The 26,552-nt window shown below is 37.0% G+C and overlaps 1 protein-coding gene across 5 annotated transcripts in view; it reads right to left on the reverse strand.

Moving 5' to 3' along the window:
• The window catches only part of CTNNA3 (catenin alpha 3), a 1,905,103-nt gene that overhangs the window by 64,622 nt on the left and 1,813,929 nt on the right, over nucleotides 1-26,552 (reverse strand). For all 5 annotated transcript variants that reach the window (XM_005226477.5, XM_005226478.5, XM_059882614.1 and 2 more), the window contains 2 exon segments: nucleotides 20,253-20,358; nucleotides 3,427-3,561 (listed from right to left, as the gene is read on the reverse strand). In XM_005226477.5, the coding sequence (XP_005226534.1) occupies nucleotides 3,427-3,561; nucleotides 20,253-20,358 (241 nt within the window).

A 26,552-nucleotide genomic window follows, 5' to 3' on the forward strand; every position in this document is an offset into this window, starting at 1 on the left:
TTCCTGGGTCGGAAGATCCACTGGAAAAGTGATAGGCTACTCCGACTGCAGTATTCTTGGGCTTCCCTTGTGGCTCAGCTGGTAAAGAGTCTGCTTACAATACGGGAGACCTGGGTTCAATCCCTGGGTTGTCAAGAGCCCCTGGAGAAGGGAAAGGCTGCCTACTCAAGTATTCTGGCTTAGAGAATTACATGGACTATAGTCCTTGGGGTCGCAAAGAGTCGGACACGACTGAGCTACTTTCACTATGTACTTTAATTTTGCACATGTTTCATCATCTTGAAGGAGGCATGATATATTCATCTTTGCATCTCGCGATGTTCTCAGATGCCTGGTACTGAGAAGATGCTCAATTCATTGCTGGGGTTTTGGACAAACTACACTTTGGTGTCCTTAGAAATGAAGTGCACAACTTCAGGATAAATGCTTGAAATACACATAAGAATCATTAGAAAACAAATTTAATTAAATAGACTATTATGAGAATGATTTCCAATTCTTTATGTTATTAACTTACTTTTTTTATCCTAGACTAATACTCCAGATCCAGAATACACTGTGCATTCATTCCAGAAATATATTCTATATACTCCAGTAATACACTTTTTAACCAAATATATTTGTTAAAAGTAATGTTTCATAAATCTGATTTTGGAATGCAAACTTTGAAGGGTATAGATTTGAATACCAAATTTCTGTAATTTTTAATGGGTTTCCCTGCCTTAGAGTCATGCTTATTTCCTTTCAAAAGACCTCAAAAAAAAAAAAAAAAAAAAAGACCTCAAAGAAAAACAATGACTTAGATTAGGACTGCTCAATTTAAAGAAGAAAGAAGACAAGATGAGAACTCAGGGTCACTGAGAAAATGAAGCAATTGGGCTTTGGCATACACAAATTAAAGGAATTTTAAAAGCTTTCCAGAATCGACCTGCAAGCAGATGGCAGTAAAACATGTAAAAAGGTGCATGACATGCTCCCTTTCTTCAGATTTACTTTTTCTAACGGAAAATTTTGGGTGCAATGAAGACAAAATAGAATTGCATTTGCAATGCTATTCCTCATTTTATATAATGACTCAGCTTTTAAGTTTCAAATCATGATTCTAAATGACTCATGCTTAATCTATCTGTAAAATATACAAAGTTCATGAATTTGAATCACCAAACAGGAAGGATACCAACTCAATTTGTACATCTGGAGGAAATTATATTTGGAGGAACAATTAATGGTAATACATTTTAACATAATGTATAAGCTGAACTTCTGTCAGCATTTTTGAAATCTTAGCTTTAGACAACATGAAGAAATACATATATAATTGGAAAATAAATTTCATATGTATTTAGACCTTGTGAATAATGGTGAGCGTATGAAATTGAGAAAAGTAAACAGAAGACAGGCTTGGGTCTAAAATATACTTTTTACACATTTTAAGTACTATAATATTAAGTGAGAAAATGAAGACTGAGTGCCTAGTAATCCAAAATAAAAATACATTTTTATGTGTATACGTATACACGCACTGTTTGTATACATACATATATATAGTCATGCATGTATTCATAAACACACATTTCTGTGTTGACAGACAGTGAGAAATGGCAACAACCCACTCAAGTATTCTTAACTGGAGAATCCCATGGACAGAGGAACCTGGGGGACTATAGTCCATGGGGTCGCAAAGAGTCAGATATGACTGAAGCAACTAAGCCTGCAAACAGTGACTACTTAAAATGCATTTTCCTTTGAAGAGTGACAAAGTACCAATATAACACAGGCTATGTTGGTTGGTGTTACTGTTCTTGCAAAATTTGAATATCAAGGAAATTAAATTTTTATCTCTAATAATTCCTTGGACATAATTTCCAAATATATTCACTTGTGATTTTTGGTCTTCAGTTTATCAAAGATTTAAGCATGTCCACATGAACAGAGGCTGCATAGACATTTGAAGGTAAACTGCAGTTCTGGTATTCACTAATATAAACCTAATGAACTTTGTTTCAAGTGGGGCATTGTACTTGCACCATTTTAGTTCCTTGATCAGGTATTGAACCTGGGCCTTGGGCACTGAAAGCACAAAGCCCTCACTGCTGGACCACCAGAGAATTACCTTTGCTTTTGTGTTCGCAGCTATGTTCTTTGTTGTTGTTGTTGTTAGTTTAGGAACTTACCTGGTGGTCCAATGGCTAAGACTCCACACTCCTATTGGGTTTGATACCTGGTCAAGGAACTAGACCCCACGTGCCGCAGCTAAGAGTTCATATGCCACACCTAAAGATCCCACCTGCTGCAACTAGGACCCGGTGCAGCCAAATAAATAAACATTTAAAAACAAAATGTTAGCTCACTGGGGGAAAGTCCAAAGTCAGGCTAGAGAGCTCCTAGATGTACATATTTATATTTATGCTGTTATAATTTTTAAAAATCTGTCCTCATGAATTTAATTTCCTAGAAGGTTTATGATGTTTTGCTTTAACTTAAATTTATAATCTTGGTCCATGTCCTTCTCAAAGTCACTGATAACTGAATTGAATATAGATATCAAATGTTATTTTATTACCATCCTCACTCAAAAAAAATGATCTACCGTTATTAAAAGATGAGTAGAAAAGGTAGACATTATTTTGACCATGGTCATTTCAGAGCAGTTTGAAACTCAGGTTCACCAAGTAATCTATGAAAGTTTCTCTAAATCTATTTATATTCTACCATACTCCAGTGTCACAATTACATATGGAGATAACAGTTTCAAGACCTGAATTTCTATGATATAAAAAAGCTGCCAGTCCAGGTTCGATGCACGATACTGGATGCTTGGGGCTAGTGCACTGGGATGACCCAGAGGGATGGTATGGGGAGGAGGAGGGAGGAGGGTTCAGGATGGGGAACACATGTATACCTGTGGTGGATTCATTTTGATATTTGGCAAAACTAATACAATTATGTAAAGTTTAAAAATAAAATAAAATTAAAAATAAAATAAAATAAAATAGAAAAAAAAATGAATGATGGGAAATGAATATTACTTAACAGTGAGAAAGCAATTATTTCATGGGTCTGCAATTCCACAGGCACTTATTTTTTTATAAAAATTAAAGGATTCAATTCAGAGTTGCATCTGTATACTTTCTGAAATCTAGATACCATGCTCTAAATTAACATTCAATCCTTACTCAAGTGGCTTCCAGAACCTGATTCATTCTAAAATCTTTGAAGTAAATAAAGAGAAGCTGTACTGACTTAACATTTCTTTAAGAAATCTGACATGATTTCTTGCTATTCCAGTTTCATGAAGTTTTATATATACTCATTGAATTTCTTCTAACCTACATGACCCTATAAGAATTGGTGGGGTAAGGTGGGTTGTAGCTGCTGTTTCAAGCATCTTCCACATGTGATGTGTAAGTGTGGCACAGCACTCACCGCTGACATGATAAGCTCTCCCCCCAGGTTCTGAATCTCAGCTTTAACTTGACTGCAGATCTTCAGCTGGTGAGAGTAGAACTTAATCTGTTCCAGGTAGGCCAACAAGTCCTGTTTGCATGATGGATCCGGGCACTAAATATGTATGAGAGATTAAGTGAAAATATCAAAACAAAGAATTAATGCAAAGCGAGTAAACACTGAGACTACAAGTACCTTTAAGGCCCCAACTTTATTTTCATTGAGTCCCATTACTTAGACCAAACCCATGTAGATTTTGATATGCTTTCCCCATTAGCAGAGTTTATTCATGTTCCAACCTTAATTACTTCAGCATTCTAAGTCACTTCACTCGTGTCCGACTCTTTGTGACCCCATGGACTGTAGCCTGCAGGCTCCTCTGTCCATAGAATTCTCCAAGCAAGAATGCTAGAGTGGGTTGCCATGCCCTCCTCTACTTCAGCATAGATAGAAGAAATAGTACAGAAATTTCCAGACATTAAATGGTACATAAAAATAACTGCCTTTAATTTATCGTAATGTTAGAAGCTTTTACAGTTCATTTTTAGGTAAATCTAAAGAAGTATTTAAAATGCAATGATTCCTTTCTTCTAAAGTTGCTATCAGAATACTCCTTGGGACTCATAGCTCTGCATTGTCTGTCCTGTGTAATTAATATTTATATGGGCATTAAAACACATCTGTAACAGGACATATATTATGTCCTGTTACTTTCAGAATTTAATGTTCTAATGGTCTTAGACCAAAGAAATAATTTCTGTAGTAGCTAACAGCTATGGATCTACTTGGAGACAAGGATCAGGCAGCATACATGTTTTAGAGATGTATTACTTTACCCAAAACAGTCTCCTACATTATTTTATCTTCTGTAAGGAATTTCCTGGAGCAGAGCTTAATCACAACACGATAAATATCTGTGGTCAGTATTTAATCTTTGTGTTCTTTCTCCTATACAATTAGAACAGATTTTTTAAAATCCCCAATAACTTAATTTCACTTTAAATATAATACATATTCATAAGGATATGGAAATACGAACAGTAATTTATATGTAAAGATATTCACTACAGCATTACTTACAATAGCAAAATTTGGAACTAAATGCCCTATAATAGTGAAAAGATTAAATTAGGATACATAGCTATATAGTGTGATATTATATAGTCTCAAAAATAATATTTTCAAAGGAAAATATTTTTGGAAAGTGAAAAAGTTCAGTATTTAAAATTTCACATGATGTATTAATCAAACTGTTTAAAAACTGTTTTTATATTTGTGTTTAAAACAAAGTGTAAAATAAATATGTGAATGTGAAAATGGTAAATAAAAATGGTACCAGTATTTTTCACTTTTTTCATATTTTACATATCTTAATATTTATAGTCTTAAAATATATTGATGCTAGTCACTCAGTCATGTGAAACTCTTTGTGACCCCATAGACTGTAGCCTCCTCTGTCCATGGAATTCTCCAGGAAAGAATACTGGAGTGTGTTGCTATTCCTTTCTCCAGGGGATTTTCCCAAACTAGGGATCGAACTCAGGTCTCCTGCACTGCAGGCAGATTCTTTACTGATTGAGCCACCAGGGAAGCCCTTAAAACATATTACTTCTATAACAATAAAATGTTATTACTGAAATAGTTTTAAATCTAATAACCAAAAATAAAAACTGAAAAGTAAAATGAAAGACAGGACAGCATTTCTGCTTTTGCATAGTAATTCATAAGCTAGAGTCTTAATGAAACATTTCTGAGAATTTTATTCTCTTTTATATTTGCTAAATAGACTAGTCTACATAGCTCCAAAATATGTTGACAAGATGAGAACATATGCCCTTTAAGTAAAAGTTATTCAACAAAGATAGCAAAGTTATAAATTCTACTGTAGAAATACTATCAATATTTAGAAAGGAATGGACAGATGAGTGAATTTATGTGTACATGGTACCCAGTCAGAGAGACAATCAGATAAGATGATAGAGAAAACTTGAATTAAGGGTGTTTCTCAAGTTCTAAGGGCTTCTGGGTGGCTCGGCAGTAAAGAATCTGCCTGCGATGCAGGAACCACAAGAGACAGGGGTTCAATCCCTGTATCAGGAAGACCCTCTGGAGAAGGAAATGGCTACCCACTCCAGTACCCTTGCCTGGAGAATCCCATTGACAGAGGAGCCTGGCAGGCTACAGTCCATAGGGGGGCAAAGAGTCAGGAGCAAGACTGAAGCAACTTCACACTCAAAAAAGGAGCAAGTAAACAAACAGAACCTTGTGCTCACCAGGACCCAGGAGAAAGGAGCAGTGACCCCACAAGAGTCTGACCCAGACTTGCCCCTGGGTGTCCAGGAGTCTCCGGCAGAGGTGGGGTCAGCAGTGGTTGGATGTAGGGCCACATACACCATAGGTGTAGCAGTGCATGCATGGGACCTTTTGAAAGGGGTCACCATTCTCTTCATTATCTCCACTGTAGTCTGGCCTCAGGTCAAATAACAGGGAGGGAACACAGCCCTGCCCTTCAACAGAAAATTGGATTAAAGATTTACTGAGCATGGCCCTGCCCATCAGAATAAGACCCACTTCACCCTTAGTCAGACTCTCCCATCAGGAAGCCTCCATAAGCCTCCTATCCTTCTCCATCAGAGACCAGACAAACTGAAAAGAACAATTACAGAAAACCAACCAATCTGATCACATAGACCACACCTTGCCTAACTCAGTGAAACTATGAGCCATGCCATGTAGGGCCACCCAAGACAGACAGGTCATGGTGGAGAATTCTGACAAAATATGGTCCACTGGAGAAGGGAATGGCAAACCATTTCAGTATTATTGCCTTGAGAATCCCATGAACAGTATGAAAAGGCAAAAAGATAGGACACTGAAAGATGAATTTCCCAGGTGAAAATATGCTATTGGAAAAGAGTGGAGAAATAGTTACAGAAATAATTAAGAGATGGAGTCAAAGCAAAAACAACACCCAGCTGTGGATATGACCAGTGATGGAAGTAAAGTCCGATGCTGTAAAGAGCAATATTGCATCAGATCAGATCAGATCAGTTGCTCAATCATGTCCGACTCTTTGCGACCCCATGAATCACAGCACCCCAGGACTCCCTATCCATCACCAACTCCCGGAGTTCACTCAGACTAATATCCACCGAGTCAGTAATGCCATCCAGCCATCTCATCCTCTGTCATCCCCTTCTCCTCCTGCCCCCAATCCCTCCCAACATCAGAGTCTTTTCCAATGAGTCAACTCTTCACATGAGGTGGCCAAAGTACTGGAGTTTCAGCTTTAGCATCATTCCTTCCAAAGAAATCCCAGGACTGATCTCCTTCAGAATGGACTGGTTGGATCTCCTTGCAGCCCAAGGGACTCTCAAGAGTCTTCTCCAACACCACAGTTCAAAAGCATCAATTCTTCAGCGCTCAGCCTTCTTCACAGTTCAAATCTCACATCCATACATGACCACAGGAAAAACCATAGCCTTGACTAGACGAATCTTTGTTGGCAAAGTAATGTCTCTGCTTTTGAATATCCTATCTAGGCTGGTCATAACTTTCCTTCCAAGGAGTAAGCGTCTTTTAATTTCATGGCTGCAGTCACCATCTGTAGTGATTTGGGAGCCCAGAAAAATAAAGTCTGACACAGTTTCCACTGTTTCCCCATCTATTTCCCATGAAATGGTGGGACCGGATGCCATGACCTTCATTTCCTGAATGTTGAGCTTTAAGCCAACTTTTTCACTCTCCCCTTTCACTTTCATCAAGAGGCTTTTGCGTTCCTCTTCACTTTCTGCCATAAGGGTGGTGTCATCTGCATATCTGAGGTTATTGATGTTTCTCCCGGCAATCTTGATTCCAGCTTGTGTTTCTTCCAGTCCAGCGTTTCTCATGATGTACTCTGCATATAAGTTAAATAAACAGGGTGACAATATACAGCCTTGACGTATTCCTTTTCCTATTTGGAACCAGTCCGTCATTCCATGTCCAGTTCTAACTGTTGCTTCCTGACCTGCATACAAATTTCTCAAGAGGCAGGTCAGGTGGTCTGGTATTCCCATCTCTTTCAGAATTTTCCACAGTTTATTGTGATCCACACAGTCAAAGGCTTTGGTGTAGTCAATAAAGCAGAAATAGATGTTTTCTGGAACTCTCTTGCTTTTTCCATGATCCAGTAGATGTTGGCAATTTGATCTCTGGTTCCTCTGCCTTTTCTAAAACCAGCTTGAACATCAGGAAGTTCACGGTTCACATATTGCTGAAGCCTGGCTTGGAGAATTTTGGGCATTACTTTACCAGCATGTGAGATGAGTGCAATTGTGCGGTAGTTTGAGCATTCTTTGGCATTGCCTTTCTTTGGGATTGGAATGAAAACTGACCTTTTCCAGTCCTGTGACCACTGCTGAGTTTTCCAAATTTGCTGGCATATTGAGTGCAGCACTTTCATAGCATCATCTTTCTGGCTTTGGAATAGCTCAACTGGAATTCCATCACCTCCACTAGCTTTGATTGTGGTGATGCTTTCTAAGGCCCACTTGACTTCACATGCCAGGATGTCTGGCTCTAGGTGAGTGATCACACCATCGTGATTATCTGGGTCATGAAGATCTTTTTTGTACAGTTCTTCTGTGTATTCTTGCCATCTCTTCTTAATATCGTCTGCTTCTGTTAGGTCCATACCATTTCTGTCCTTTATCGAGCTCATCTTTGCATGAAATGTTCCTTTGGTATCTCTGATTTTCTTGAAGAGATCCCTAGTCTTTCCCATTCTGTTGTTTTCCTCTATTTCTTTGCATTGATCGCTAAAGAAGGCTTTCTTATCTCTTCTTGCTATTCTTTGGAACTCTGCATTCAGATATTTATACCTTTCCTTTTCTCCTTTGCTTTTCACTTCTCTTCTTTTCACAGCTATTTGTAAGGCCTCCCCAGACAGCCATTTTGCTTTTTAGCATTTCTTTTCTATGGGAATGGTCTTGATCCCTGTTTCATGTACAATGACATGAACCTCATTCCATAGTTCATCAGGCACTCTTTCTATCAGATCTAGGCCCTTGAATCTATTTCTCACTTCCACTGTATAATCATAAGGGATTTGATTTAGGTCATACCTGAATGATCTAGTGGTTTTCCCTACTTTCTTCAATTTAAGTCTGAATTTGGCAATAAGATGTTCATGGTCTGAGCCACTGTCAGCTCCTGGTCTTGTTTTTGCTGACTGTACAGAGCTTCTCCATCTTTGGCTGCAAAGAATATAATCAATCTGATTTTGGTGTTGACCATCTGGTGATGTCCATATATAGAGCCTTCTCTTGTGTTGTTGGAAGAGGGTGTTTGTTATGACCAGTGCATTTACTTGGCAAAACTCTATTAGTCTTTGCCCTGCTTCATTCTGTATTCCAAGGCCAAATTTGTCTGTTACTCCAGGAATCTGGAATGTTAGGTACATGAATCAAGGCAAACTGGAAGTGGTCAAACAGGTGATGGCAAGAGTGAACATGAACATTTTAGGAATCAGCAAACTAAAATGGACTGGATTGGGTGAATTTAACTCAGATGACCATTATATCTACTACTATAGGCAAGGATCCTTTAGAAGAAATGGAGTAGCCATCATAGTCAACAAGAGTTTGAAATACAGTACTTGGATGCAATCTCAAAAACAAGAGAATGGTCTCTGTTTGTTTCTAAGGTAAACCATTCAGTATCAAAGTAATTCAAGTCTATGCCCTGACAATAATGTTGAAGAAGCTGAAGTTGAATGGTTCTATGAAGACCTACAAGACCTTCTAGAACTAACACCCAAAAAAGATGTCCTTTTCATTATAGGGCACTGGAATGCAAAGTAGGAAGTCAAAAAATACATGGAGTAATGGGCAAATTTGGCCCTGGTGTACATAATGAAGCAGGGTAAAGGCTAACAGAGTTTTGCCAAGAGAAGGCACTGATCATAGCAAGCACCATCTTCCAATAACACAAGTGAAAATTCTACACATGGACATCACCAGATGGTCAATACCGAAGTCAGACTGACTATGTTCTTTGGAGCCAAAGATGAAGAGTTCAGTTCAGTTCAGTCATGTCCAGATCTTTGCGATTCCATGGACAGCAGCAAGCCAGGCCTCCCTGTCCATCACTAATAGAATTTACTCAAACTCATGTCCATTGTTGGTGATACCATCCAACCGTCTCATCCTCTGTTGTCCCCTCCTCCTCCTACCTTCAATCTTTCCCAGCATCAGCGTCTTTTCAAACGAGTCAGTACTTCACATTAGGTGGCCAAAGTATTGGAATATCAGCTTCAACATCAGTCCTTCCAAAGAATATCCAGGACTGATTTCCTTTAGGATGGACTGGTTGGATCTCCTTGTGGTCCAAGGGACCTAAGAGTCTTCTCCAAACCACAGTTCAAAAGCATCAATTCTTCGGTATTCAACATTCTTTATAGTCCAACTCTCTAGTCTTGGCTAGATGAACCTTTGTTAGCTAAGTAATACAAAAAATGCAAAAAGGCAAAATGCTTGTCTAAATAGGCCTTAAAAATAGCAAGAAAAGAAGAGAAGTGAAAGGCAAAGGAGAAAAGGAAAGATATACCCATTTGAATGCAAAGTTCCAAAGAATAGCAAGGAGAGAGATGAAAGCCTTCCTCAGTGACCAATACAAAGAAATAGAGGAAAACAATAGAATGGGAAAGACTAGAGATCTCTTCAAGGACATTAGAGATACTAAGGGAACTTTTCATGCAAAGATGGGCACAATAAAGGACAGAAACGGTATGGACCTAACAGAAGCAGAAAATACTAAGAAGAGGTGGCAAGAATACACAGAAGAACTATACAAAAAAGATCTTCACAACACAGATAATCACGATACTGTTATTAGTCACCTAGAGCCAGACATCCTGGAATGCAAAGTCAAGTGGGCCTTAGGAAGCATCACTACGAACAGAGCTAGTGGAAGTGATAGAATTCAGGCTGAGCTGTTTCAAACCCACAAAATGATGCTGTGAATGTGTTGCACTCAATATGCCAACAAATTTGGAAAACTCAGCAGTGGCCACAGGACTGGAAAAGGTCAGTTTTCATTCCAATCCCAAAGAAAAGAAATGCCAAAGAATACTCAAACTACTGCACAATTGCACTCATCTCACACGCTAGCAAAGAAATGCTCAAAATTCTCCAAGCCAGACTTCAACAGTAAATGAAACATGAATTTCCTGACGTTCAAGCTGGTTTTAGAAAAGGCAGAGGAACCAGAGATCAAATTGCCAACATCTGTTGGATCATCCAAAAAGTGAGAGAGTTTCGGAAAAACATCTATGTCTGCTTTATTGACTATGCCAAAGCCCCTGACTGTTTGTATCACAATAAACTGTGGAAAATTCTGAAAGAGATGGGAATACCAGACAACCTGACCTGTGTCCTGAGAAATCTGCATACAGGTCAAGAAGCAGCAGTTAGAACTGGACATGCAACAACAGACTGGTTCCAAATAGTGAAAGGAGTTTGTCAAGGCTCCTTTGTCAAGGCTCTCATGACAGGTGACATATTGTCACCCTGTTTATTTAACTTGTATGCAGAGTATTTCTTGAGAAACACTGGGCTGGAGGAAGCACAAGCTGGAATGAAGACTTCTGGGAGAAATATCAATAACCTCACGTATCCAGATGACACCACCCTTATGGCAGAAAGTGAAGAAGAACTAGAGAGCCCCTTGATGAAAGTAAAAGAGGAGAGTGAAAAAGTTGGCTTAAAACTCAACATTTAGAAAATTAAGATCATGGCATCTGGTCCCATTACTTCATGGCTGATAGATGGGGAAACAGTGGAAATAGTGACAGACTTTTTTGGAGGTTGTTCCAAAATCATTGGGGATGGTGACTGCAGCCATGAAATTAAAAGACTCTTGCTCCTTGGGAGAAAAGCAATGACTAACCTAGACATTTTCTTAAAAAGCAGAGACATTACTTTGCCAACCAAAGTCCATCTAATCAAAGTTATGGTTTTTCCAGTATCATGTATGGATTTGAGAGTTGAACTATAAAGAAAGCTGAGCACCAAAGAATTGATGCTTTTGAACTGTGATATTGGAGAAGACTCTTACGAGTCCCTTGGACTGCAAGGAGATCAAACCAGTTAATACTAAAGGAAATCAGTCCTGAATATTCATTGGAAGGATGAGACTGAAACTTTAAAACTCTGGTCACTTGATGAGAAGTACTGACTCATTTGAAAAGACCCTGATGATGGGAAAGATTGAAGGTGGGAGGAGAAGGGGATGACAGAGGATGAGATATTTGGATAGCATCACCAACTCAATAATCATAGTACCTATAGCTCAGATGGTAAAGCGTCTGCCTACAATGCGGGAGAGCCAGGTCGGGAAATCCCCTGGAGAAGGAAATGGCAACCCACTCCAGCACCCTTGCCTGGAAAATCCCATGGACCGAGGAGCCTGGTAGGCTACAGCCCATGGGGTTGCAAAGAGTTGGATACGACTGAACGACTTCACTTCACTTCACTTCACCGACTCAATGGACATGAGTTTGAGTAAACTCTGGGAGTTGGTGATGGACAGGGAGGCCTGGTGTGCTGCATTCCGTGGAGTCGCAAAGAGTCGGACATGATCAAATGACTGAGCTGAACTGAACGGATAATCCCACAATTCTCATCAGGAGGATTAAATTGAAACTAAGTAAAAAGAAAGAGGAGACAAATGTAAAGGAGAAGGGCAGAGAGAGGGAGAGAAACGTAATAGGGGAGGAAGAAAAGGAAGGGATTTCCTCCCTGGTGACTCAGACGGTCATGGATCTGCCTATAATACAGCAGACCCGAGTTCAGTCCCTGGGTGTGGAAGATCCCCTGGAGAAGGGAATGGCTACCCACTCCAGTATTCATGTCTGGAGAGTTCCATGGACAGAGGAGCCTGCTGGACTACAGTCCATGGGGTTGAAAAGAGTCGGACAGGACTGAGCGACTAACACTTTCCTTTCACTTTCCCCAATTTCCACATGAGAAATGAGAAAATCATAATAATTTTAGAAAACATAATTTTCCCAGGATGGAGGAGTTTATGATAGAACCAGTATTTGAATCCATATCTACTTGCTTTCAAATCTATTTTATTTTCAGTCACAGAACTTAAGAGAATTTGGAGTGATTTTTTTTTTTTTCTTCAAATCACAGATTACTGTGGTTTACATGGTTCCAAGGAAAAAGAAGTTTTATGGTAACACTATGTCTATTTTGAAGTAAAGATTACTTAGATTTTTATTATATTCAAAGATTAACTATCTAGAATTACTTATAACAATGAAAGGCAAGACAATTTATTTATTTTTTTTTACCATGACAGGAAGTTGATCTTTATTAGGTGTTTCATTTGTGTGAATGGCACAGGTGCTGTGCTAAGTCCTTTACACCTATAACATAGTATTCCCAGTGCCATTTCACTTAGATCTAATTATTGTCATATTGTCATTTGCAAGACAGAGTATATGATTTGTGTAAAAAACTGAATTGAGTTTTCTGTTTCATTCACTACACAATGATCTCTTCTATATGAAATTCATTCAAAACATTGTTTTGTCTATCCTGAGTAATAAAGGCTCTTATCTATTCTTTGTTCTTATGGATGGATTCAATAATAACCTTTGATACATACAGTGTTTTATTTGTCACATATTATTCCAGGTTCTTTATCTATATTAGCTCTCACACAACTTCATTATCTCCACTTACCAAAGGAGTTAAGTGAGTCATAGAGAAGCTAAGTTACTTGCCCAATTAATAAGTGATGAAGTTGGTATACAAACTCACATGATCTGGCCTCACTCCCTACTTGTAATGTCTCCAAACAATATTTGTCTTCCTGCCAGTTTTATCATATACAGTGAATAGTAAATTGCCACTCTGGTTTGTAAATTGGTTTCTAAAACTGACACTTTTACCTGTATATTATAAATAGGATTATTGTGAATTTGTTCCTTAAAGACAAACACTATATAACTTCTGCCCTGGAGAAGGAAATGACAACCCATTCCAATATTCTTGACTGGAGAATTCCATGGAAATAGGACCCTGGCCAGGCTACAGTCCATGGTGTTGCAAAGAGTTGGACACGACTGAGCGACTCTCATTCACTCACTCATATAACTTCTGATAAAACCAAACTTGACAATTAATAGTTAGATTCTTAACTGATAATCAATGTCGCAATCACCCAAGCTTAAGAAAAATCTACAGTCTCTCTTGAGAGACTTTCATACCATGCTAGCAGAGTAATTCTGTTAAGGAAATAATGACGCAAATGAGTAGAAAATTTGAACTTTTGAAATTAAAAGCTACTTGACTCTGATTTACCCTTCATTCCCAGAATTGATGAGAATCTTGGTTATACCTAAAGATGGTAGTCAATTTTATAACTAAAGTATTTTTTAAAATTCCATACTAAAAAATTTGTTAAAAGTCTTCTTTTCTATTGACATTTGCAAAGTCTTTCTGAGTCAGTTTTAGCAGCCTAGAAGCAGAATCAGAAGAATGTATCATCTCTACTTTAAGAACCTGTTGTTTTACTATTTGCCCAACCTCCATTATTAAAATCAAATTATGTTTTCCCCAGATTTTATATATTTACATAAAACTAATTGCAAAAGTTTGGGACTTAGATATGTAGAATATTCTTATCCTTTAGTTAAAAAAAATTTTTTTTTTTCATAAAAATACTTGGAATACTGCTAGAGATTTTCAGGCAAACTGAGTGGTAGAATGTCATCATACACTTTGGTTACTGTTTCCCAGTTTATTAAGTTAGGAGATGTTAACTAGGACATCTGGTTTGTGTTTCAATGCATGGATTTTTTGTTTAAATTAAGTTTTATAACTATGAGGACACTCGCTACAGACAAGCAGATGACATGTCAGTTTAAGAGGTTTTGTCACATTAAACTGGCTTTCTCTCTTCTAATTAAGATGTTTTGTACCAACGCAGGATATATCATTTAGTAGCAAGAGGAAAATTGAAGAATATTTATTACCTTTCAGTTTGAATTTTAAGGATGAATTAGCAAAATGAATAAAGACCTTAATGCCATAAGTTTAGCTTTTTTTTTTTTTTTGCCCATAATAGAGTATAAACTTTATTTAAGACATATTTAAAATGCTTTTTGAAATTACAGACAATAGTTTAAATTCTGCCATAGCAGTCTCATGCTTTCATTGCCTATCCAAAGTGCAGACATGTTCAAAGTTTGGCCTCTGTTACTCCACTCACTCTAATTTCCACGCTTGAGCAGTAGTACCTGTAGCCCATAGCATCCAATAGAACTCTGGACTGCCATCTGAAGATTTTGTCCATTTTGCTTTTACTGCCGACTAGACTATAAACATATCACAGATATAATTTAACTTTTTGTTTTGTGTCTTCCAGTGCACCTGGAACAATGTATTTTTATTGCTCAAAATCATTAATAGTAATAAAATTAATCATTTTATCTTTTTCTAATCCAGGGATATATCCTTTTATTTTCATCTAATGTCCTATCTTTTGTGGTATTGTGTGATAAAGTAAATATTTGAAATAAATTTCATTAAAAAAAAAAAAAAGAATGACATAATGAATGTTTCAGAAGCTTCTTTTTAGTGTAGTTTTATTACATATTTTAACTCTCAGAATATCAGTAGGAAACAATTCAAATAAGGCTAATCACCAACAATATTTGTCAAAATATTAACATAAATTATACTTGCAGGTTGTTTTGTTCATAGGTGAGTGTATCAGGTATAATTTGCCTTGAAATTCTTCATTTTGTTTTTTTCAATGTCACTTTCTTAAATTAGCATTGGTTTTCTATATATTTAACAATGAAAATTCATTTTAATTGTGTCTAGTTACGATTAGGTGGGAGTACCCAGTCAATAATCTGGATACTTTTGCATTGGAAAATTTACATTGAAGGAGTATTAGGTTTCAGGCACAATATTCAGGAGTTACAAAGTCCAATTTTATCCTCCTCCTGTGCAAAACACTTTAGCAGATGTTCATTTTTATTGTGTTTCCTATTCATCACTTTTCTGTTTGTGATAGGTTGCTTTTCTAACTGAGATCTTTCAATGTATTATTCCTACCTTGTGAGGCATTACCCAGTTCATCTAATTTAGAATTTATGCTAAATGATGAATTAGAGTGAAGAGTCAAAGAATAGAAAAAGGTATGCACCAATAGTTTGGAATCCTAGATTTCTAAGAAGACTACTTCTTCAATTTGTCATCCTCTTTATTCATGAGGAAAATGTTTAATAATTGTGATAAGTAACATCATTCTGACCCTCAGGAATAATCTGGCTAATGGAGATAGGATTTGTACCAGAGTTCTGTAAGACTTAAACAACATGGTCTTAGATGGCATATGCAATCTACCATAGCATCTCAACACAATTAGGGAGGCCTGGCGTGCTGCCGTCCATGGGGTCACAAAGAGTTGGACATGACTAAGCAACTGAACTGAACTGATAAATCCCAAGAAAAGTTGGGTGATTGGGACAAGTAAGTCTATATGAAGCTTCTATATGCTAAAACAGATTTTCATTCATCTCTTCCTAGTTCAGTTCAGTGCAATTCCGTTGCTCAGTTGTGTCCAACTCTTTGCAACCCCATGAACTGCAGCACGCCAGGCCTCCGTGTCCATCACCAACTCCCAGAGTTCATGCAAACTCATATCCATCGAGTCGGTGATGCCATCCAGCCATCTCATCCTCTGTGGTCCTCTTTTCCTCCTGCCCCCAATCCCTCCCAGCATCAGAGTCTTTTCCAATGAGTCAACTCTTCTCATGAGGTGGCCAAAGTATTGGAGTTTCAGCTTTAGCATCATTCATTGCAAAGAACACCCAGGGCTGATCTTTATAATGGACTGGTTGGATCCCCTTGTAGTCCAAGGGACCTTCAAGAGTATTCTCCAACACCACAGTTCAAAAGCATCAATTCTTCGGTGCTCAGCTTTTTTCACAGTCCAACTCTCACATCCATATGTGACCACTGGAAAAACCATAGCCTTGACTAGATGGACCTTTGTTGGCAAAGTAATGTCTCTGCTTTTGAATATGCTATCTAGGTTGGTCATAACTTTCCTTCCAAGGAGTAAGCGTCTTTTAATTTCATGGCTGCAGTTACCATCTGCAGTGATTTTGGAGCCCCCAAAAATAAAGCTGACACTGTTTCCACTGTTTCCCCATCTATTTCCCATGAAGTGATGCGACCAGATGCCATGATTTTTGTTTTCTGAATGTTGAGCTTTAAGCCAACTTTTTCACTCTCCTCTTTCACTTTCATCAAGAGGCTTTTGAGTTCCTCTTCACTTTCTGCCATAAGGGTGGTGTCATCTGCATATCTGAGGTTATCGATATTCTGCTATTTCTGCTTTATTGACTATGCCAAAGCCTTTGACTGTGTGGATCACAATAAACTATGGAAAATTCTGAAAGAAATGGGAATACCAGACCACCTGACCTGCCTCTTGAGAAATTTGTATGCAGGTCAGGAAACAACAGTTAGAACTGGACATGGAACAACAGACTGGTTCCAAATAGGAAAAGGAGTACGTCAAGGCTGTATATTGTCACCCTGCTTATTTAACTTATATGCAGAGTACATCATGAGAAATGCTGGGCTGGAAGAAGCACAAGCTGGAATTAAGATTGCTGGGAGAAATACAATAACATTTTTGTAGTTACCTAATGGCAATGCCAAAGTAGTAAGTTGCATATGGTAATACACAAGAACTATTATGGGGGTATTGTGGGGTGGGCGAATGACAAATTAGAGAACAATAATACCAGGGAAGTTCTCACACTATTGTGAAGGTACTAGACTCCATATCAGACTTCTTTTTAAAAGTCTCTGATGCTAGAAAAGATTGAGTGCAGGAGAAGGGGGCGACAGAAGATGAAATGATTGGATGGCATCACTGACTCAATGGACATGAGTTTGAGCAATATCTGGGAGATAGTGAAGGACAAGGAAGCTTGGCATGCTACAGTCCATGTGATTGTAGAGCCTGAGATGACTTAGTGATTGAACAACAATAAACACAATACATTTATGTTTAAGGGAATAACGCAGGGAAGAAAGGTTTAAAAAAAAAATCCAGAAAGGCTGAATATAAGCCTCCATCAATCTGATTTTATTCTATTCTACATATGAACTTTGAAACTTAATAGAATGAAATGAAATTGGCCCAACCAGTCCATGTTGGATGGAATTAGAAATTAATGAATGTTTGACCTTCTGACACTCTAGCAAAATGCAGACTGTAAAGTATCATAAAATTGTTAAAATTTTTTGAGCTATTAGATTGTTCAAAATTAAAAGCAATGTTCTGGCTTTCCCGGTGGCTCAATTGGTAAAGAATCTGCGTGCAATGCAGGAGACCAAGGTTCAGTTCCTGGGCCGGGGAGATCCCCTGGAGAAGGGACTGGCAACCTACTTCAGTACCCTTGCCTGGGGAATTCCATGGACAGAGGAGCCTGGTGTGCTGTAGTCCATGGAGTCACAAAGAGTCAGGCACGACTAAGCAACTAAGCACACATACCATGTTCTGGAAGATTTTTTTCATAATACCATTGACAATGTAAAAATTACCTTGCTGATTTATATTATTAACTTTTATTCCAAAAACAATTTCAATAATTATTTTTGTCTAAATTTTTGTTATTCTATCATACAATATCTGAAGCATAATCATAACCTTCCCAGATAATCACTATAATGAGTCAGTTTCCTTTCTTTCAATTCTGTTTCTTCACAACCTTATTTATTTTGAACAAAATTATATCATATGAAACTACTTTATTATATGAAATGGAAAAGGCCAGAGAGAGAGTCATCTATAATTCTTCATTAGTCAGTGACTCCTTCTTTAAGCTTCTTTTAAAATGTCAAAGTTATATGGAAGTGAGAAAATACTTTTGCTTTCTTCCATGTAATTTGAATAATGCTAAAAAACAATAGCATAATTTAATACAGCTATAATTTTATACAGCTACATAATTTAATACAGTAATATCTACAAGGTGACCTAATCCAATTAAAAAGACTGCTTAAGAAAAAAGGAACAACTTCAAAGCGACACAATTATTTGAACTTTGAAAATTGTGCATTCTAAAATAAACAGAAGCACACTGGTTTTAAAAAGTTATGAGAACAAATAAATCTGTTTAATATATTATGGCTTCATTTATTCTGCTACTATTAATACTTTATCTCATAAAAGTGAATGCAATGATTCTAAAATATAGAAACCATGGGCAGATCTGGGCTTCAGTCACTTATTCACAATGGATCTTGAATTATGTTACAATAGAGTTTGTTTTTAACTGTAAAGGCTGAATATTAAAAGGGTTAATAAAATGCTCACAATGCTTAAAGTAGCAAGATACTGAAAAAGATATATACTACATATATGAATATATCTCTTCATGAATGCTTTAAAATATTTGTCTGTTATTATTTTTCTTTATTTTTCCTCCTTTATATCCCCAGATATAATATCTAAGAAGAGAACATTCAAGTTCCAAGAAAAGGAGGATAAAAAGATTAAATAAGAAGAAGCAGCCCGATAAAGTTTCTCTTACAGTATATATGCAAGAAAAATACGAAATAGTTTCAGACTGAAAAAGAAAAGTGCTTTTTTCATCAAAGGGGCATAAATATGTATTGTGCTGTGCTTAGTCACTCAGTTGTGTCTGACTCTTTTTGACCCTATGAACTGTAGCCCACCAGGCTTCTCCGTCCATGGGAATTCTCCAAGCAAGAATACTGGAGTGGGTTGCCATGCCCTCCTCCAGGAGATCATCCCAACCCAGAGATCAAACCCAGTTCTTCCACATTGCAGCTGCATTCTTTACCATCTGAGCCACCAGGGAAGCCCAAAACATTGGAGTGGGTAGCCTACCCTTCTCCAGGGGATCTTCCTGACCCAGGGATTGAACCAGGGTCTCTTGCATTGCAGGAGGATTCTTTACCAGCTGAATTACCAGGGAAGCCCCCAAACATGTATTATGGGGTTGAATAATATAAAACCTACCAAGGAATATTATATCTCTGTCTGAAATATTAACTGAATATCTGAATACATTAACTAAAGAAACTGACAGATTTTTTCAATTAAAGTTAAGCAAAAGGTACCTAAGCAAAAGGTAACTCTAATGATGTAGCTGCATCTTAGAAAACTGGAAGAGAGGCATGAAAAAGCTAAAGAAAACAAAGCATTGGGAGCACTTGTAAGGATTATACACTTCCTACATTTTATATATTCACTTCATTATTTTACTAATTACAATTTGTCTTGTAGTTTTATGGAGAATATCAGAGCATATTGCTAACACAGAAAACCTAAGATAATTTTGAAAAGTACTGATTTTTAAAGAGCAAAAATAAGAAATCTAAGGTATTAAGGAAAAAAATACTAACATTGGGTATTACAGCCAACTAAAATAATTTGAGTATATTTGAAACTCAGAAGTTGATAATTTAGAATAATTTGAATATGTTTAAAGCTCAAAAAATGTTTGACTAATCAGGCCATAAATAATAATAATGATGATAATGATAATAGTAATAATAATAATAGAGCCTCAATAAATAATTGTCTCAATAAATTTTCCATTAGTTGTGTCTTAATTAAACAAAAAATAATTCAATAATAGTTTAGGAAAAAACAGTCTAACAGAGTAAAAATTCAACTTTGTTCTAATCAATATCAAATGACAGAAAGCAATTAGCATGGACTTCCATTACATTCATTTATAGAGAACTCACCTGGTTGGCAATCTGCCGAGCAAGGGCATCCATCCTTGATCCTGATTCTGATATCATTTTAGCTGCATAGATCACATCAGTTGTATGCTTCAGTGGTCCTTTGCCCCTTAAAGTAAAAGAATGCATGTTTGTTGCTGTGGTTCATGCTAAGACACAAATACACACCCAGATTTGTACCTCGAAGTATAACCCATTGGCTTTCCATATTTCAGTTTTAAACAGCCCATGATTAGATTCCAGTATGATTTTTTTTTTTTAATTGAAGACCTATTGTGTTAAGACTCAGGATATTCTTCCAAGAAGATGGACTCTATTTGATCTTCAGTCCCATGACCTTCTTACAACAAACCTCAGCCTAAAGATACTTTTGGTGGATGCAAATCTCATAAGGTAAAGATATTTTCCTCATTCTAGTTGGAAACATGAGATTTTGAACAATTTATATGTTTAACAGTACATTTTGATTAGCAGGTATGTTTTTAATCCTCCTCTTTTTAGTCCTTTTTTTATGGTCTTTAGGTTAAGTGCTCTTTATCAAATTTACTGTCCTCCACAATTAGTTCAAAGTAAAATCATAGTTACTGTTGTTGTTCAGTCATTAAATTGTGTTCAACTCTTTGTGACCCCATGGACTACAGCACACCAGGCTTACCTGTGATTCACTGTCTCCCAGAGTTTGCTCAAATTCATGTTTATTGAGTCACTGATACTGTCTAAACATCTCATTCTCTGACACACTCTTCTTTTGCCTTCAATCTTTCTCAGCATCAGAGTCTTTTCCAGTGAGTCAGCTCTTTGCATCAGGTGGCCAAAGTATTGGAAGTTCAGCATCAGTTCTTCCAATGAATATTCAGGGTTGATTTACAACTGACTGGTTTGATCTCCTTGCTGTCCAAGGGACTCTCAAGAGTCTTCTCTAGCATCACAATTCGAAAGCATCACTTCTTTGGTGCTTGGCCTTCAATTGGTCCAATTCTTACATCTGTATATGAGTACTGGAAAGACCATAGCTTTGACTATATGGACCTTTGTCAGCAAAGTGGAGTCACATTACCTTGGACTGTTTCCCCACAACAGGCTGCTTACTATTTGTGAGTCAAGCAAGATAAATATCCACTTCATATCTTAGTTTCCTTGGTGATACATAATAGGAGCACCCACCACATGGAGTAATTCTAGGGACCACACGAGCTAATTTCTACAAAGTGTTCAAAAAATAGCTTTAAATGAAGTAAGCATTTTAATGAGCTTTTATTTTTGTCGTTGTTATTTTAAGATAGTTTTGTTTTCTAATGCCATGCAATAAAAGTTGGGCTTATTTAGGGATGTGCAACATAGTTAAGAAGAAGTGCACTTCTTAAATAGTTGGAATGGAATAGGAAGATATTTTTCTGTCTTTTCATCCCTCAAAAATAAATGAATCACCGACCTGAATGAACATCACTGTTCCAACCACCTAAAACTATTCCTCTTATTTCCAATTTCTAATCATCTACTGAATGCCAACATACTGGCATTTCCAATTATGTGGTTTATGCTCCTTGTTCCTAGCAGAAAATAGGACCCTGAAGAAATCACTCATTAATGCAATTGTTTTGATGCTTTCCTGGGAACAAGAAGAGTGAGGAAGATGGGAAGAAGGAATAAGCTGGTCAAGATGAGGAAAGGAAGATTCTGAGAATCCAGAATACAATGGAGTTGAAAAGAAGCAGAGTAAAAACTATTTGTCCAATATTTTATTTACATCTTGGACCTATCTTGAGGGTAGATGCCCTGATGCTAAACCTAATAAAATGTGTTGTTAGAGAAAAATCCCTGTTCACTTAAGAGACCATTCTATACTAATACAAGATAGAGGGATGCATGCAAAGGAAAATGATCAGAGTATTGTACACCAGAAAACCTGAACATCAAATCAATAGTAACTGGTATTTCCAAAAGACCCTTTCACTGCACATTTTTCATACTGCCTCTCAAATTCATTATAAGCAAGTTTTCCTGTAAAAATGTAACATCACGGTTAAGATGATGAAAACCTGGCCTCAGTACATGGTTATCATCATATTTCTCCTCTTTGAATCTGCCAACACAGGCTGCTTTGAATTTTTTCTTAAAAAATCACCATTCATTATTACAATTTTTTTGCATTGCTCTTATCAAATTCACTTTATACATCAGTCAGGATTAGATGTTATGTACACGGTTATGTTCAAGAAAGGCACTGCGTTTCATTATGCCTATGCATCTCCAGAGAAAGTTAAACTTACATAAAGCCAAGTTCCCGAAAGGCAGTGCATCAATTTTCAAGGTCTTAAACAATGGAAAAAGGTTGTTTCTAAGAAGAGCAGCTAATGCTCACTTAGCTTAAGCAATGGACAAAGCATTCTAAGGGATGTAGCTAATATACACTTCCCCTCAAAATAATATATTTCCCCATATAAAACCCTAGGCTGATGAAAAGGAAATTACCTCAAACTTTAAATACACACCTTGTTATGAGACTACTATCTTAAACACATGTAGAACTTAAAAGTAACAATAATATATTATGACAGACTACAATTATTCTCTTCCTCATGCTTCTAATTAAATGTATCACCTGGCAAGCTTTCTACTGATTGCCAAACAAAATATACATTTTACAAATGATTCCACATTATGCCAAGTTCCAGAGGAAGTGGCAATTACTGAAACTATGATAAATTTTTAACATTCTCAGCCTGAAATGTGCTATGTAATGAAGGCTTTTTAAATTGGAAAATACATTCAAAGGTTGTTTTCTGCCTTCATTTTCATAATGGGTTCTCAGGATCTCCTGTCAGCAAATTATGTCTTAAATCATTGAGTTTGGATCGTACAAAGAAAGATACCCAGAGGAGGAGGGGGTAGGCTTTGGAGATATTTTAAGGAAACCAGAGGCCAGAAATCTTTCATAAATAGTGGTTACAATAATAATCTATCTCTTCAAAAAGGAGGGCAGATCAAGCTCTGGAGCAGACAGTTTGCCAGTTAATCATTAAATTATATGTTAGAAGGTATAATGAGAAAGGCTGCAATAATCCAGTGATGTTGAGGCCACTGACAATTTTATTAATGCAAGTGAAAGGGATACATTTTGAAACTTGATTTATTGGTGCAACACAAACCTCTCAGCCATTTTAGATTTGGCCCCAACCTTGAGTCTCACTCCTCTCCTTGTCCTCTCTCAGGTTTTGACATCCATCCCCCTCCCCCTTTCTTTATCTTGATGAGTATGAGAAACAAGAAGATGATATAGCTCATCAGTAACAGTTCAATTAACTAGAAATCTAGTTTAATTACAGAACCATATCATAGAAATTTTGAGGACTTATTTTATCTTTTTTAGGGACAGAATGTCTTTGAAATGACTTGCATTTTCTGCTACTGATTAAAAATAAAACAAAATGGTTAATTATATCTTTTGCACTTTGTAGCCCCTAAATCTCTGAAGCTCCAATACTTTGGCCACCTGATGTGAAGACCTGACTCATTGGAAAAGATTCTGATGCTGGAAAAGGTTGAGAGCAGTAGGAGAAGGTGGTGACAGAGGATGAGATGGTTGGATGACATCACTGACTCACTAGACTTGAGTTTGAGCAATATCTGGAAGTCAGATGAGCCTGGCATTCTGCAGTCCATGGGGTCACAAACAGTCAGACACCACTTAGAGAGTGAATAGCAATAACAAATTTTTGCTAACATAGTATCATTTCCTCTATGAAGGCTGACAACTTCCCCTTTAATTCTTTTTTCCTCTATCTTTATATAAAATAAAATTCATGACATTGTGGTTAACTTAAGAGATGGAAACAATGATATATGATGATATACTATATATTATGATCCATAATAGTAGTTAATACACTTACTATTTTTTATGTGCTAGGTACTATCAGAGGAGTGTGAAAAAGCTGGCTTAAAACTTAACATTCAAAAAACTATGATCATGGCATCTGGACTCATTGGAAAAGACCCTGATGCTGGGAAAGATTGAAGGCAGGAGGAGAAGGGGACAACAGAGGATGAGATGGTTTGATGGCATCACTGACTCAATGCACATGAGTTTGAACAAGCTCCAGCAGTTGGTGATCGACTGCGAAGCCTAGCATGCTGCAATCCATGGGGTCACACAGAGTTGGACACGACTGAGGGACTGAACTGAACTCAGCTGAAGGTACTATCCCAAGGGAAGCCTGTGGCTCAGCAGCAAAGAATCCACTGGAGATTTAGGATATGGCTTGATCCCTGGGTTGAGAATAACCCCTCAAGGAGGAAATGGCAATCGAATATTCTTCCCAGGAAAATCTAATGGACAGAGGAGTCGGGCAGACTGCAGTCCAAAGGGTCACAGAGTTGGGCACGACGGAGCAACTGAACATACACACAGGTACTATCCCATACAAAGACTAATTTTTATAATAATTCTATAAGTTTATAATTATCCTTATCTTACAGATGAGACATTTGAGGAATGGAGACATTAAATATATATTTTATCAAGTTGCACAGCTAATAGGTATTGGAGACAGGATCTGAACTCATGCATTCTGGCCATAGAATCTTTTGTAATGACCAGTCTACACTATTTCCAATGAAATATACTAAGATCACGCTAAAATATTTTAAAAGGTCTCCTTAGACATTGGTGCGAGTTACCAAGATTGAAACAGAGAGCAAGTGGCAAGGTGGCTCCCCAACAGTGATTTGCTCCTACACAGCAACCTCAAGGAACACAAACCAAATCTGTGTCCCAGTCCCAATTAAATAAAAATGAACTACATAACATAGGCTTTTTGAGTTTTGTCAAATTGTTGAAATAGCACCAGTAGCCTACAGTCTTGAGATTTCTTTCTTGAGATATTACAACTTTTATTTCCAATCTTAGTACCCTCTCTCTTTCTCCCTGGATTCTAATCACTAAATTCAAACCTCAATTATTATAAACGCCATACTAGACAAGAGACTGAATGCTGACTTTATTTATAACAAATAGATTGCTATATTATAAATCATTTTCTTACCTGAGAATCTCAGCTTTAGACATAGTTATTTAGACTTAGTTTAGACACAGTTATTTCATTCTAACACTCAAATTTAGTGCCGCAATAAAGTAGAGTGAAATGAATATAGACTTGGGAAATACATTTTGTCTTCATCCTAATACTTATTAGATATGAAGATTTAGGTAAATACTTTGTTGGTCTAAGCTTATTATCTCTTTGTTAGAGTAATGATAGTGTTACTTGCCACACAGTTAGGATGCATAAAATTACATATATTACACAATATGGGGCACTCATTAGGTGCTCAGCCGATTTTACTTTTTATTTTTCAAATGCCTTTACAAAGGATATTTTATTAAAATGTATCCTTTTTATTTTGAGAATTATAGCAATTGACAGACAGTATAAACTGACTTGAGTTCCTTGCTGACAATGTAACTCTGTACAGCCTTGTCCATAATATTATTTCACTGAGAAAAACAATACAAATATAAACCTGCAAGTTTTGTCTGTGTATACTTGTTATTGTTGTTCAAGGTTGTCCTTTAACTCCATATAGAGAGTCAAATTACATTTAATGACAGATCTTTTGGTGCTATAAATGTCCCAAGATTAATGATTTAGCTTTACAAAGGTACTGGCAGAATTCTCTTACTTGTAATTCTGACTTCAGATACAAAAGAAAAAAGTAATTATCATGGAAGCAGCTGAAAATGATGAGATAAAGAGAGGTCCCAGACTCAAACAAGGACATACTGTTCCTCTACTATTCAAATATGAAACTTTAATTAGTCAACTCTCTCCCTCTGGATGTTACTTTCCCTTGTAAAGTGTCATTCTCAAGTTTTGAGGGCCCTATAAAAGTCCTTGAAAATAAGCTAGTGAATTATCAGCTAGCAATCATCCTGAGTAATTAGTATCCCGAGGAATCTTTGAGATTCAAGTCTGAAAAAGGTGTTGCCCCATGAAAGAGGGAAAATACTGTCTGAACATTGGATATGTATATATATTTTTTTCATTTTTGCTCCTCTCATTCCACATTATTCAGAAGAGCCTGGCTGCTATCAGAACAACACAAAAGTATCTTAAGGGCTTAACACAATAAAGGTTATTCCTCTAGCATGTCACAGTCAAGGTGGATTGTGGGGTGATGGTTCATGTTCCACACAGTGATTTAAGAACTCAGACTCCTTCTCATTATAAAGATAACCTAACGTCTAAGGCTGTGTGACCCTCAGAAGAATTCATTGCAATCAGACATCTGACATGAAAAATA

Source organism: Bos taurus, chromosome 28 (genome assembly GCF_002263795.3).
Source record: "Bos taurus isolate L1 Dominette 01449 registration number 42190680 breed Hereford chromosome 28, ARS-UCD2.0, whole genome shotgun sequence".
In the NCBI taxonomy this organism is placed as follows: Eukaryota; Metazoa; Chordata; class Mammalia; order Artiodactyla; family Bovidae; genus Bos; species Bos taurus.